This window comes from Octopus bimaculoides, chromosome 24 (genome assembly GCF_001194135.2).
Source record: "Octopus bimaculoides isolate UCB-OBI-ISO-001 chromosome 24, ASM119413v2, whole genome shotgun sequence".
In the NCBI taxonomy this organism is placed as follows: Eukaryota; Metazoa; Mollusca; class Cephalopoda; order Octopoda; family Octopodidae; genus Octopus; species Octopus bimaculoides.
Genome location: NC_069004.1, coordinates 9,901,348 through 9,914,009, shown reverse-complemented (window position 1 = coordinate 9,914,009; position 12,662 = coordinate 9,901,348). Strand labels below are relative to the sequence as shown.

The 12,662-nt window shown below is 35.8% G+C and overlaps 1 protein-coding gene across 1 annotated transcript in view; it reads left to right on the top strand.

Annotated features, from left to right (window-relative positions):
* LOC106872472 (uncharacterized) overlaps window positions 1-5,819 on the top strand; it is a 17,771-nt gene extending 11,952 nt beyond the window's left edge. Inside the window, exons 5-7 of the mRNA XM_052976165.1 lie at window positions 1,184-1,259; window positions 2,190-2,237; window positions 4,032-5,819. Of these exons, the coding sequence (XP_052832125.1) occupies window positions 1,184-1,259; window positions 2,190-2,237; window positions 4,032-4,402 (495 nt within the window). The 3' untranslated portion in view covers window positions 4,403-5,819. The remainder of the gene's footprint in view (window positions 1-1,183; window positions 1,260-2,189; window positions 2,238-4,031) is intronic.
* The last annotated feature ends 6,843 nt before the right edge of the window (window positions 5,820-12,662 follow it).

Below are 12,662 nucleotides of genomic sequence, written 5' to 3'. Positions count from 1 at the left end.
TATGTTATGATTTTATTTACTCCATGTACCCACATGGGATTAACACATACTTTAAGAAATTATTATTTCTTATATTTAATTGTTTCTGTTACGATTTTATTTACTCCATGTACCCACATGGGGATTAACACATACTTTAAGAAATTATTATTTCTTATATTTGTTTATGTTACGATTTTATTTACTCCATGTACCCAGACTTTGTGAACACACTGTATATATATTTGTGTGTGTGTGTGTGTGTATATACAGTAACATTTCGATATATGAATTAATTTGTTTCCAGAGACCGCTTGTTAAGTGAAAACTTGTAAAGCTGAGCAATAATTTCCCATAGCAGCAGTGTTATTAATCGTAATTTATTCCCAGAAAAATATTTTACCTGTAAAATTTATAATGCTCGGAAATAAATGGCAATAAAATAACAGTAGAGTGAAAAGAATATTTAAAAAGACTGTCAAGATCATTTATAATGAAAAATATTATCTGCCTGCGTTTGTTGATTCCTTTTACTTCTCATATGTGTGTGTGTGTACATATTTGTGTGTGTAGCACAGTAACATGACAGAGATAATATGTAACAAGAGACCAATACTAACGTGAATGTGAGAAGAGTGTATCAAGTATAAGACAAAAGTAGTAAAAGTATTGTTCTTGTGGTTGGCACTCCGTCGCTTACGACGTCGAGGGTTCCAGTTGATCCGATCAACGGAAACAGCCTGCTCGTGAAATTAACGTGCAAGTGGCTGAGCACTCCACAGACACATGTACCCTTAACGTAGTTCTCGGGGATACTCAGCGAGACACAGAGGGTGACAAGGCCGACCCTTTGAATTACAGGCACAACAGAAACAGGAAGTAAGAGTGCGAGAAAGTTGTGGTGGAAGAGTACAGCAGGGTTCGCCACCATCCCCTGCCGGAGCCTCGTGGAACTTTAGGTGTTTTCGCTCAATAAACACTCACAACGCCCGGTCTGGGAATCGAAACCGCGAGTCCGCTGCCCTAACCACCGAGCCATTGCGCCTCCAATAGTAAAAGTATATAACAAGTGTATCAGGATTGTAACCAGACAATGACAAACCTTAAAAGAGAAAGTAATATGATGGAAATAATACAAATAGCACCAGTCACCCTCTTATCTTAGTTTGCCTCTTCTTCTCTCTTTATTTTTTTACTTTAGAAGAAATGTCCTCCTCCACCTCCTCTACAGCCTGTGGCAACAACTTCACCACTGCCCACGACACCAACTTCTCCACCCTGTAAGTACATATATTGTAATCGTTTCTCATTTCATATGTCTATAAAATCATCTGACATTAATATATTGTAACAGTAATGAAATCTTTAAACATGTCCTCAATATATTAGTCTATTTTAATATTTTAATAGGCAACAATTCTTTCAACTTGAAAAGTTACAGGCATAAAGAAATAAATGGAAAAAAATACCCACATCATGAAATGTTTACAATAATTAATTGGGCATGGCTTTAGATCAGGGGTTTTCAAACTTTTTGACTTGCGGACCCCTTTATATTTCAGGCTTTACTACCCCCTTATAAACGCTTATTAAATTTACACATAAATATTTGCTTAAAATAACATATTTTTACATTTATTTATTTAACAGTATTTAACAAATAGGTTTATTGTCAATTAAAAGATTTCGATTAAAAAACATATATAAAATCAAATTGCCCATAAAAAGTATTTGCTGTCTACAGACCCCCTGTCTTGTCCTTGCGGACCCCCTGTGGTCCGCGGACCACAATTTGAAAACCCCTGCTTTAGATGACACTTTGATAGGATGAAGCTTCCTGTACACGTTTACTAGAATTGTACTATCAGTCTCAGCAAGGCATTGCTACCGTACATCTGACAATGTTAAAGCTCATGTAACTACTGTGATGAGTGTAATATATAGATGTTTATATAGTCTTGGCTCCCTTTCATTAATGGTTAATAAATGGTTAATTATTGTTCTCCATGAAGATAATTTTTATTTATGATAATGATGATTATGAAACTGTTAACATGTTGTTTAGTTATTTATTAGATGATAATCTGAAATATTAAATATATGAAATACATCAGGAGGTGCTCTTTTCTTTGAATAGTCTTCTGTTGATATTGAACCTATATCAAAATATATCCTTCTCACTGTCTGCTTTCTCTCTTCCAATCTTTCAGTTCACCATTCCTTGTTACACCTAAAAACAAAGGGTTACGAAGAGTTGGGTAAGTTAATTTATTCAGATTTATTGCACACCTTTTTCTCATAATTTGAATTATGCCCATTAAATAACTGAAATTACAGATTTAAGCTAATTCTTACTATTACAGTATTAAAATACTTTCATTATAGACGTATGCTAAAGGCTACTGTTATGTACTTGGGTTTAGTCCTGCTGTTGTAGAATGAGGGGAAACTATTCCATTTGGTTGAAGTATATTACCATTATATACCTATTATGACAAGTAAGCATTAATTAGTATATTGAAAGACTTGGGTCAACTATAATTGAAATTATACATTTGGATCAAATACAACAAATAGAGACATGTGCCAAACTGCTGCTACAGCTACTGCTGTTGCTACTGCTTCTACTACCGCCAGCACCACCACCACCATCAACAACAACACTTTTCCCATTCACACACAACTGATGCTTGAAACCGACTGAGTGAGAGACAGTAGCAGACAGTGGATGCCGGGATCTGAGGGAGGCCTCCGTTGCCAGATGCTGCCACAGTTATTGTACGTGTACCTGCCCAACGTCTGAAAGTCGATTTTTATTTATTTATTTTCTTTTTTTTTCTTTCTTTCTTTTTTTTTTTGTGGTCGTAAGTGTGGACGATCTTTGTCACATGGGTCATAAATTGAGAAGGTGTAAAAAACAAAAAAAAAAACAAATTCCGCATCAGTGAACAAGAATAAATATATTCAGTATTTTAACATCAATAAGATCACATCAATAAGACAACTAGCTGGCAGAAGCTTTAGCACACCAGGTGAAGTGCTTAGGGATATTTCATCTGTCCCTATTTTCTGGTTTCAAATTCTGCTAAGGTCAACTTCGTCTTTCATCTTTTTCGGAGTCAATAAAATAAGTATCAGTTAAGCATTGGAGTTGATGCAGTTGACTTATCTGTGTTGGCACTCCGTCGCTTACGACGTCGAGGGTTCCAGTTGATCTGATCAACGGAATAGCCTGCTCGTGAAATTAACGTGCAAGTGGCTGAGCACTCCACAGACACGTGTACCCTTAACGTAGTTCTTGGGGATATTCAGCGTGACACAGTGTGACAAGGCTGGCCCCTTTGAATTACAGGTACAACAGAAACAGGAAGTAAGAGTGAGAGAAAGTTGTGGTGAAAGTGTAAAGCAGGGTTCGCCACCATCCCCCTACCGGAGCCTCGTGGAGCTTTAGGTGTTTTCGCTCGATAAACACTCACAACGAAACTGCGATCCTGTGACCGCGAGTCCACTGCCCTAACCACTGGGCCATTGCGCCTCCACTGACTTATCTACTCCTAGGTAAAAGTATAAAAGAAAAAAAAAAGCACCCTTTTGCCAAGCCATGTTGAGCCAGTGTGGCAGGATCAACAAACCAGTATGGTCTCAAGCTCAAATTCACAGCCTCCACATCAGAACATGGTTGGTGGAGAGGATATGCTGAAGTCTTCATCCTGCAGTGGACTGAATATAGGCAGTCCAGTCCAACGATTGCATCAATAAAAGTTAATGTGGATTGATTTGGAGTAGGAGGAATGAGTTGGAACATGGCAAGTGATACCCAAAAGAGGAGGAGAGTACAGATTGCCTACAACAGACATAACTGCCCCTACTGCCCCACCCTAGAGGTCCTCCTGTATCAGAAAAAACACTTTTTTTTTTTTTTTACTGATGTGTACTATGAATACTTCTTCCTTTTTTTTTTGTATACCATATATACCTTTTACATTTTTCTATAATTTCATTCTGTGTACACTCCAACACTTTATGTCTGGTTTTTTTTTTGTTTTTTCCAGAGAGTCTAACTAATTTACAATGGATAAAAGTTATGAACCAGAGTAAAGGGGATATTAAATTGCTTGGTGGAACTTTCATTTATATTCCTGAAGATGGTATTTACCTTATAGAATGTACAATTCAACTCAACATTCCAAAAAATACTATTACATTTCATATGTTCTTGACATTGGAGGGAAAGAATGGAACACAATATGAATACATAAAGGAAACTTTAAATTCCTTAACTTTCTCAGAACATACCAGGATACAATTGATATCCACAAAATATCTTGAAGTTAATGACAAGATCTATTTCAGGATGAACAAAGTGAAATTCATCAGTCCTGATAAGTCCTCAAGCCGCTGTTCTATCACCAACATACACTAAAATAATCCTCAATATATTTTTACAACTGGTAAGCACCCATGCCAAAATAGCTTGTGGTTGTAGGTCTCAAATAAAGGTTGGTCTTATTCCAAGATGCAATTGGCAGCAGCCAATCCAAGTGTCGGGTCACAAGAACCAGCAAAGAAAGAAAGAGAGAGAGAGAAAGAAAGAAATAGTGTGTTTGTGACAGGGAGAAACTGCTTGCGAAGCGTCTAAAAAAAAAAAAGTGGAAGAGGGAGACAAAGCGGCGAAGGAAAAAAAAATTTCTCTCACCAAGACAGCGTCTAACAAAAAAAAAAAAAAGAAAAAGGAACGAACAAGTGGAAGAGGGAGACAAAGCGTATTAGGAAAGAAAATGTAGCTAAGGAAGACAGAGTAAAATGCATTTGTTTTCTTAAACATGAGATATAGTTTCAAATATAAGATGTTTTTGAAAGACACTCTATTCTATAAGATTATATATACTTTCTCACACAACAATTCAAAAATTTTTTATTTTAAATCTTTCATCTTTCTCCCCCCTCTCACTCTCACACATACGCACATATACTTTGGGAGCGAAAGAGTTTTGTTTACATTCACAACTATGAAACAAAAACGTATGTAACAATTGTCAGTCACCCCACCCCCAACCCGTTTTTCGGACCACAAAAAGGGTTTGATAATTTTTCAGATTAACACCCGCACGATTTCCACTAGGATGTTACGGTTAGGGTTACGGTTTTAGGGTCAGTTAGGGTTAGGGTTAGTTAACCTAGAAGGGAGAGGCCCCTTATTTTTTGGTTAAGGTTGTTGGTAAGCTTTCCTAAGTTACTCCAATCCAGATCCCCAATGCAAATCTTCAGATCAACCTTCTCCTATGCAGATCTCTAATTCAGCATTTAAAAAAAAGAGTCAATGACTGAAAATAACCAATAAACTGATTCCTTATGGGATTTCCCAATCAAATTGCCAGCAAACCATTTTCAACCAAACCAACTTCAACGGATTTCGCTCAAATATGATGTAGATGTTACTTATTTTGGTTTGAAATAAAGCACTTAATCATTTAATAATCCTAGCTTAATCCCGAGCAGCGCCGGGCTATACTGCTAGTATATATATATATATATATATATGTGTGTGTGTGTGTCTGTGTTTGTCCCCCCAACATCGCTTGACAACCGATGGTGGTGTGTTTACGTCCCTGTAACAAAGCGGTTCGGCAAAAGAGACCGATAGAATAAGTACTAGGCTTACAAAGAATAAGTCCTGGGGTCGATTTGCTCGACTAAATGTAACATGATTAGCATAATTACACGTACATAATTAAATATAAAATGCTTATTGTTTTCAGTTTTCATTTTACTTAAATGCTGTAAAAATGCTTAACATCATTACATGTACATAACTTTAAAAATAAAATACTTACCTTTTTTTTCTGTTTTCGTTTTATTTATTTTAGTATGCTTAAAAAATTTCTTAGCAGCATTTTATCCATCTTATATTCTGAGTTCAAATTCCATCAAGGTCTACTTTAACCTTCATCCCTTTGGGGTCAATGAAATAAGTACCAGTCAAGTACTGAAGTTGATGTTATTGATTAGCTCTCCTACTCAAAATTTCAGGCTTTGTACCTATAGCAGAAATGATTTACCTGTAATTAAGTTGAATGGTTTGTTTTTATATCTTAAAAACCTATTGTATGTTACAAAATATAATACAAATGGGGTACATGTGACAATAACCTTTTAATCAAAATTTGACATCATACTTGGAGACTGATATCATATATTTCTGGTGGTATTGTGTATTTAAAAAAAAATGATTAAAAATGTACATAAAACTACATTTCAGGGTGTATGTATAAGTTATATTATGAAATGTAAATATGGATATTGTATTTAGATTTTGGTCTTATCTTCATGCTGTCCTATTTTATAAACACAAATTAAAAAATACTCTGAAATAAAAAAAATTAAAAAAAAACAGGAGTGGCTGTGTGGTAAGTAGTTTGCTTCCAAACCACATGGTTCCGGGTTCAGTCCCACTGCGTGGCACCTCAGGCAAGTGTCTTCTACAATAGCCTCGGGCCGACCAAAGCCTTGTGAGTGGATTTGGTAGACAGAAACTGAAAGAAGCCTGTCGTATATATGTGTTTATATATATGTGTGTGTGTGTATATGTTTGTGTGTCTGTGTTTGTCCCCACAACATCGCTTGACAACCGATGCTGGTGTGTTTACGTCCCCGTAACTTAGTGGTTCGACAAAAGAGACCGATAGAATAAGTACTAGGCTTACAAAGAATAAGTCCTGGGATCGATTTGCTCAATTAAAAGGCGGTGCTCCAGCATAGCCACAGTCAAATGACTGAAACAAGTAAAAGAGTAAAAAGAGAGTATCAACAACACTTTCGGTCCCAAGAATTCTGGAGAAGGGATTCTCAACTGTACTATGACTGCTGACAACAAAGATATTTTCTGATAGACTGAATGGTAGGTTGTATAACACTTGTGTTAGGACTGCAATATTGCATGATAGGGGTCTTGAATGTAGAGGACCTTAGTAGACTGGAAAGAAATGGAGCATGCTCCATTGGATATGCAACGTAAGTGTGTATGAGCAACATTGTATAAATGTGCTGTGAGAAAAAACTGGGCAAGTGTTTTGTTCAAGAACTGTGTTTATAAGCAAAATTCTTCATTTTACGTGGCTCCAGTCCACTCAGCTGGCAGAAGTAAGTAATCCTGCAATGAACCAGCACCTCTTCACCACAGAATCCAAACAAATTGGCCTTGTGAGCCTATGGTCCAGTAAGGACCATTGATCATTGTTTGTTTGTGCTTGCTTTTCAAATACATAAGACTGAAAAATGGGATGGGTTTTGTGTCTATAACATGAACAATGGGACAATTTAATGAATTAATCCGACTGTGTTCCCTCTGTCTGTGTGAATATTATAACATGAGACATTTAAGTGTAAATATCATGTAATGTTAATAATACTAGTCAACAAAATAAAACTTTTTTTTCTCTGGTATAAAATCTTAGACCTGCTTCAGACTAATTTTTGACTGCTGATTCCAAAACTGGCATCTGATTTGCTCTATCACAACACATCACATTGGTATCTACCTGGAGCATGCCAATATTTAACTTCATACCACTATTTGTAGGAAAAAGGTAATTTGTATTAATTTGAAAATTATAAACCTCCTACTGGACCAGCAAAGAAGTTACACTAAATACCCTTGTTTCCTGTACTATTAGAACAGTAGTGCTGCAAAAGATCACTAGGTAAAAAAAAGAATGGTTCTCAAGAAACCATTTGAAGCCAGGTGACAAGAATATCGTTAATAACCCTCTGGTTCATAGGGAAAACAAAGGGTTACGAAGAGTTGGGTAAGCTAATCTATTCAGATTTATTGCACACCTTTTTCTCATAATTTGAATTATGCCCATTAAATAACTGAAATTACAGATTTAAGCTAATTCTTACTATTACAGTATTAAAATACTTTCATTATAGACATATGATAAAGGCTACTGTTATGTACTTGGGTTTAGTCCTGCTGTTGTAGAATGAGGGGAAACTATTCCATTTGGTTGAAGTATATTACCATTATATACCTCTTATGACAAGTAAGCATTAATTAGTATATTGAAAGACTTGGGCCAACTATAATTGAAATTATACATGTGGATCAAATACAACAAATAGAGACACTGCACATAAAACTTGATCACAGTAGAGACTGTATGTATATATGTACAAGCTCTCCAGATTTCAATGACAAGAAGGCAGGAATATTTGATGAACCTCGAATAAGAATACTCTTCAGGGGTCCACATTTTGTTACAACAATGAGTGTAGTTGAGGCTAGCGCTTGGAATGTCTTCTCTGATGTGGTGTGGAATTTCCGTGGGAGATTGTGAAAGAACTGATCTTGAGTTTACAAACACCTGGATGTAGAATGGGCATTAAATTACACTACTTACTCAATCACTTGGGTGAGTTTCGAAAGAAATTGCGTGATGTTAGCAAAGAACAAGGTAAACACTTTCATTGAGATGTGAAAGTAATGGAAGAACACTCTCAAGGCCAATAAGATTCAAACATGATGGTAGACTGCCGCTGGCGCTTGATGAGAGATTTTCCAGAAGCTGTGCACAAGAAATCGTCAAAAATGAGGAAGTTCATGCAGTAATAAGAGGATCAGAATGAATGACCACAGTAAGTAGAGATTTTGTATTCATATTTTGTTATAACCAAGCTTAATTCTTGCATGCTAATATGCATTTACTCCAACAACTTTGTGTTTTGATTTATCAAATTTAAAAAAAAGACGTGTTGTCTATTAAAAACTGTATCTATGTATGTTTAATTCTTCCTTTATGAGCTTTATAATTCTTCCTTAATAGCTGTTTTTTACTCTAAATTTGATCACTCTTAGGTCCAGTTTTTCTTTCAACATATTTGTACCTTGTTCTCACACACTTAAGCTGCACATTAGGGTGGAGCAAAAAATTTTCAAGAATATATCTTTTTATTGTGAAATCCTTTAAAAACAACTGTTAAAATCTGAAGTTCTTAAATTTACATTTTCAGGCTCCACAGCCCACTTTGAAATTTTGAATAATGAGTGAAAAAAAAAAAATAAATAAATAAAATAAAATAACTTATAACATGTTTGCCATTCCTTATTTTATTTTTACATTCATCGTTACAAAATCGTATCAGTAATAGTTCTCCATGGCATGAAACCAAACTACATCTCATCAAGACTAATTTGCTTCCTAATTAATTGAGTAATAGTTCTTTCTGTAACTTTCAGGACTTGGTCCAGCAGTCTGATACATCTGTAATTACCTCTCTCTAAAGCATCTCTTTTATCATTGTAATAGTCAACTATAATGCTGCAATATCAGTCATAAGTTATGACAACTTCCTGTACAACCTGATTAACTATTTGGATGACCAGGCTATATCCTTTCCCAACAGAAATTTAAAAAATCTCAGTGATATTTTCCAGCATTCACATCTTGAATTACTTTATTATACTGCTTTCAACTAGGGTAGTTGGGAAGACTCTTTCTCCCATACACTTTCACATTTAATAACTTTTCATGTATCACTTCCATGTTGCTTTCTTTTCAGAATTACTAAGTGCATTGCTTGGTCCATTAAAAATACAAAAATTCCAAAGTTTAAGCAATGGTGCAAAACAAAGAAAGGAAAAAATAAAATAATAATAGGAAGAGTAGAAGACCGAATAGGAAATCGTAAAAATAGAAAACATGGAATATATTAGTTTTAGAATTAGTTTATTTACAATGATTGTTTATTTACAATGATTCAATAGCATGTTATATAGAAAAATACGTATTTGCCCATGTGTGAGGATTGGTGCGTACAAACAATATACATGACTATTTACATCAATGTCTTTTTTGCATTTTGAGCTAGACAAAATACAAAGAAACAGACATAATCAAATGATTATAAAAGGCTGCAAGCTGGCAGAAACGTTAGCACGCCGGGCGAAATGCTTAGCGGTATTTTGTTTCCCAATATGTTCTGAGTTCAAATTCCGCCAAGGTCAACTTTGCCTTTCCTCCTTTCGGGGTCAATAAACTGGGGTCGATGTAATCGACTTAATCCCTTTGTCCTTGTTTGTCCCCTCTATATTTAGCTCCTTGTGGGCAATAAAGAAATAAGATATAATCAAATGAAAATGCCCACAGAAGAAGCACAACATTTTAATGATTATTGTTTATGTTCAATCTGCTGATATACAAATAGCTGGAGTTCTTATTGCAGCTGATAAATTTTGCCATGTTCATCTTTAAAAAGACTATCTCATCAGCTTTAAATTTGTATCTAAATGATGACTGTATCGTGTCATGTTCTGATATGGTTAAGGAACTTGAACTTTTCTTCATGAATACATAATCTTTTTCATTATTCTTTCTCTGTAACACCAAGGTTACAATTGATGCATTAGCATCTTTCGGAATATGCAACTGGATCACAAAGTTTATTTGGTAAAGACCATCTTGGGGTATAGAGAAGTAACATCCATCAATCAATTTAATGTTACCAACATTTTGGCTGTCATCTTTCAGCCACTGTAAATTAATCACGTCATCTGAAAAAAGAAATAATAATAATAATAATGGTGGTGGTGATGATGATGAAGATGATAATAATAACTGATAAATGATAATTAACTGATTGGAAGTATTAACATGTACATTATTTAGTCGTGGTATAAAAGATGGGCCACAGCAAATATTCTGCTCAATAACACTGATTTGCATGTCAGCTGCTTGTCATTAACCAGACGAACATGTCCTTTAGTGACTGATGATATGTGCATCTCTGATCGTGAGTAGAATTTGTGGGAGAGTATCACAGATGTGTTGAGAGGAATTCTTTGGGGTTTGAATAAATCACCTCTGGATACATGGGTGTTTTGTTTATCATCCTTAAACAAACCTTAATCTGTGACCTTTTGAGTGCGATGGGCTACTGATCCAGAAGAAAATTCCAACTGGGCCTCACCTGCAAGGTCATGTACTGTTTATCTTGATATAAGATCATCATCTCATACACATATGGTTGTGATGCATGTGCCTGGTGTACCCTTATCAGACAGGTATACTAGGCCTTGTATATTCGTATCTCAGTGTCAAGTTGATAGCATGCACTGCTCTCACTCAATAATAATAATAATAGCAATAATAATAATGATGATAATAATAATAATCACCATTTTATCTGTGAGTAGCTGGTCTTAAGTTCTCCAATAAAATAGGAAAAAGGTAATGAAAGACAGTAAGCAAAGGAAGACAAGTTTAGCAATGGTCTGGACATATTTTTGTAAGGCCTCTGACATGATACCATGTTTGAGGAACATTGAATGGTTGAACAGGTTTGGAATTGCAAAGGATGTCAAGGATTGTTTGAAAAAAAGGCATGGAGAACTGGAAGACAGAACTCCCATAAAACAGACAGGATCTAGGAAGATTAAGAATGAAGAGAGGGAACTTTCAAGGAAACAACGCCTTCTTTGCTATTTGTTTTACGCAGAATGGATTCCTTTAATGTTGCTTTTGAGGAAAGTAACTTCGAGATATGAGTTTAAAGGATCAACCATCTCATACTGTATGGTAGGGATGAAGATCAAGCCAGCTCTTTAGGAAACAAACACACACATAGGTATATATATATATATGTGTGTGTGTGTGTGTGTGTATGTCCATTTAATTCATGTCTCATCTAGTCTACATTCTGCATACACACTGAGAAATATTTTAGAGCTAATAAACATTAGAACCCTGTGAAAACACTTGGAGGCCTTTCTAGCTACTTGCTAGTATCATGAGGTTACTACCAACTTCTTTATTAAAACTGCCAATCCTGATTAGATGCTCAAAGTTACAAATAAATGCAAAGAGCTTCTAATCTGTCAAACATTTATTGTTAATACGAAACTTAACTGCAGCCAGCCATTTACTATGTTGTACATGGCTGTCTGTACATGTCACAACATGCTTGTGCTGTTTCTATTCAAGAGGAAAATTATGTAACACATCACTGAGCATATTATAATGAACCAAGTATAAAGTTATATAGAAATGATTTATTTACTCATAGACAATGCATTACAGTGTTTCCTCACACAAATCTACATCAGCTGGTTATTAGACCTAGCATTAATATATAGGTGCAGGAGTGGCTGTGTGGTAAGTAGATTGCTTACCAACCACATGGTTCTGGGTTCAGTCCCACTGCGTGGCACCTTGGGCAAGTGACTTCTACTATAAGCTCAGGCCAACCAAAGCCTTGTGAGTGGATTTGGTAGACGGAAACTGAAAGAAGCCTGTCATATATATGGATATATCCCCCTCTCTCTCTCTTTGGGAGAGAGGCACAAGCACATACACAGACGTATACACACACGGCAGTAACTTCCGCCTACCAAATTCAATCACAAAGCTTCGGTTGGCTCAGGGCTATAGCAGAAGACACGTATATGTTTGTATGTCTGTGTTTGTCCCCACCAACATCGCTTGACAACCGATGCTGGTCTGTTTACATCCACGTAACTTAGCGGTTCGGCAAAAGAGACTGATAGAATAAGTACTAGGCTTACAAAGAATAAGTCCTGGGGTCGATTTACTCGACTAAAGGCAGTGCTCCAGCATGGCCGCAGTCAAATGACTGAAACAAGTAAAAGAGAGCCACCTTAATTTATATATACACACACACACACA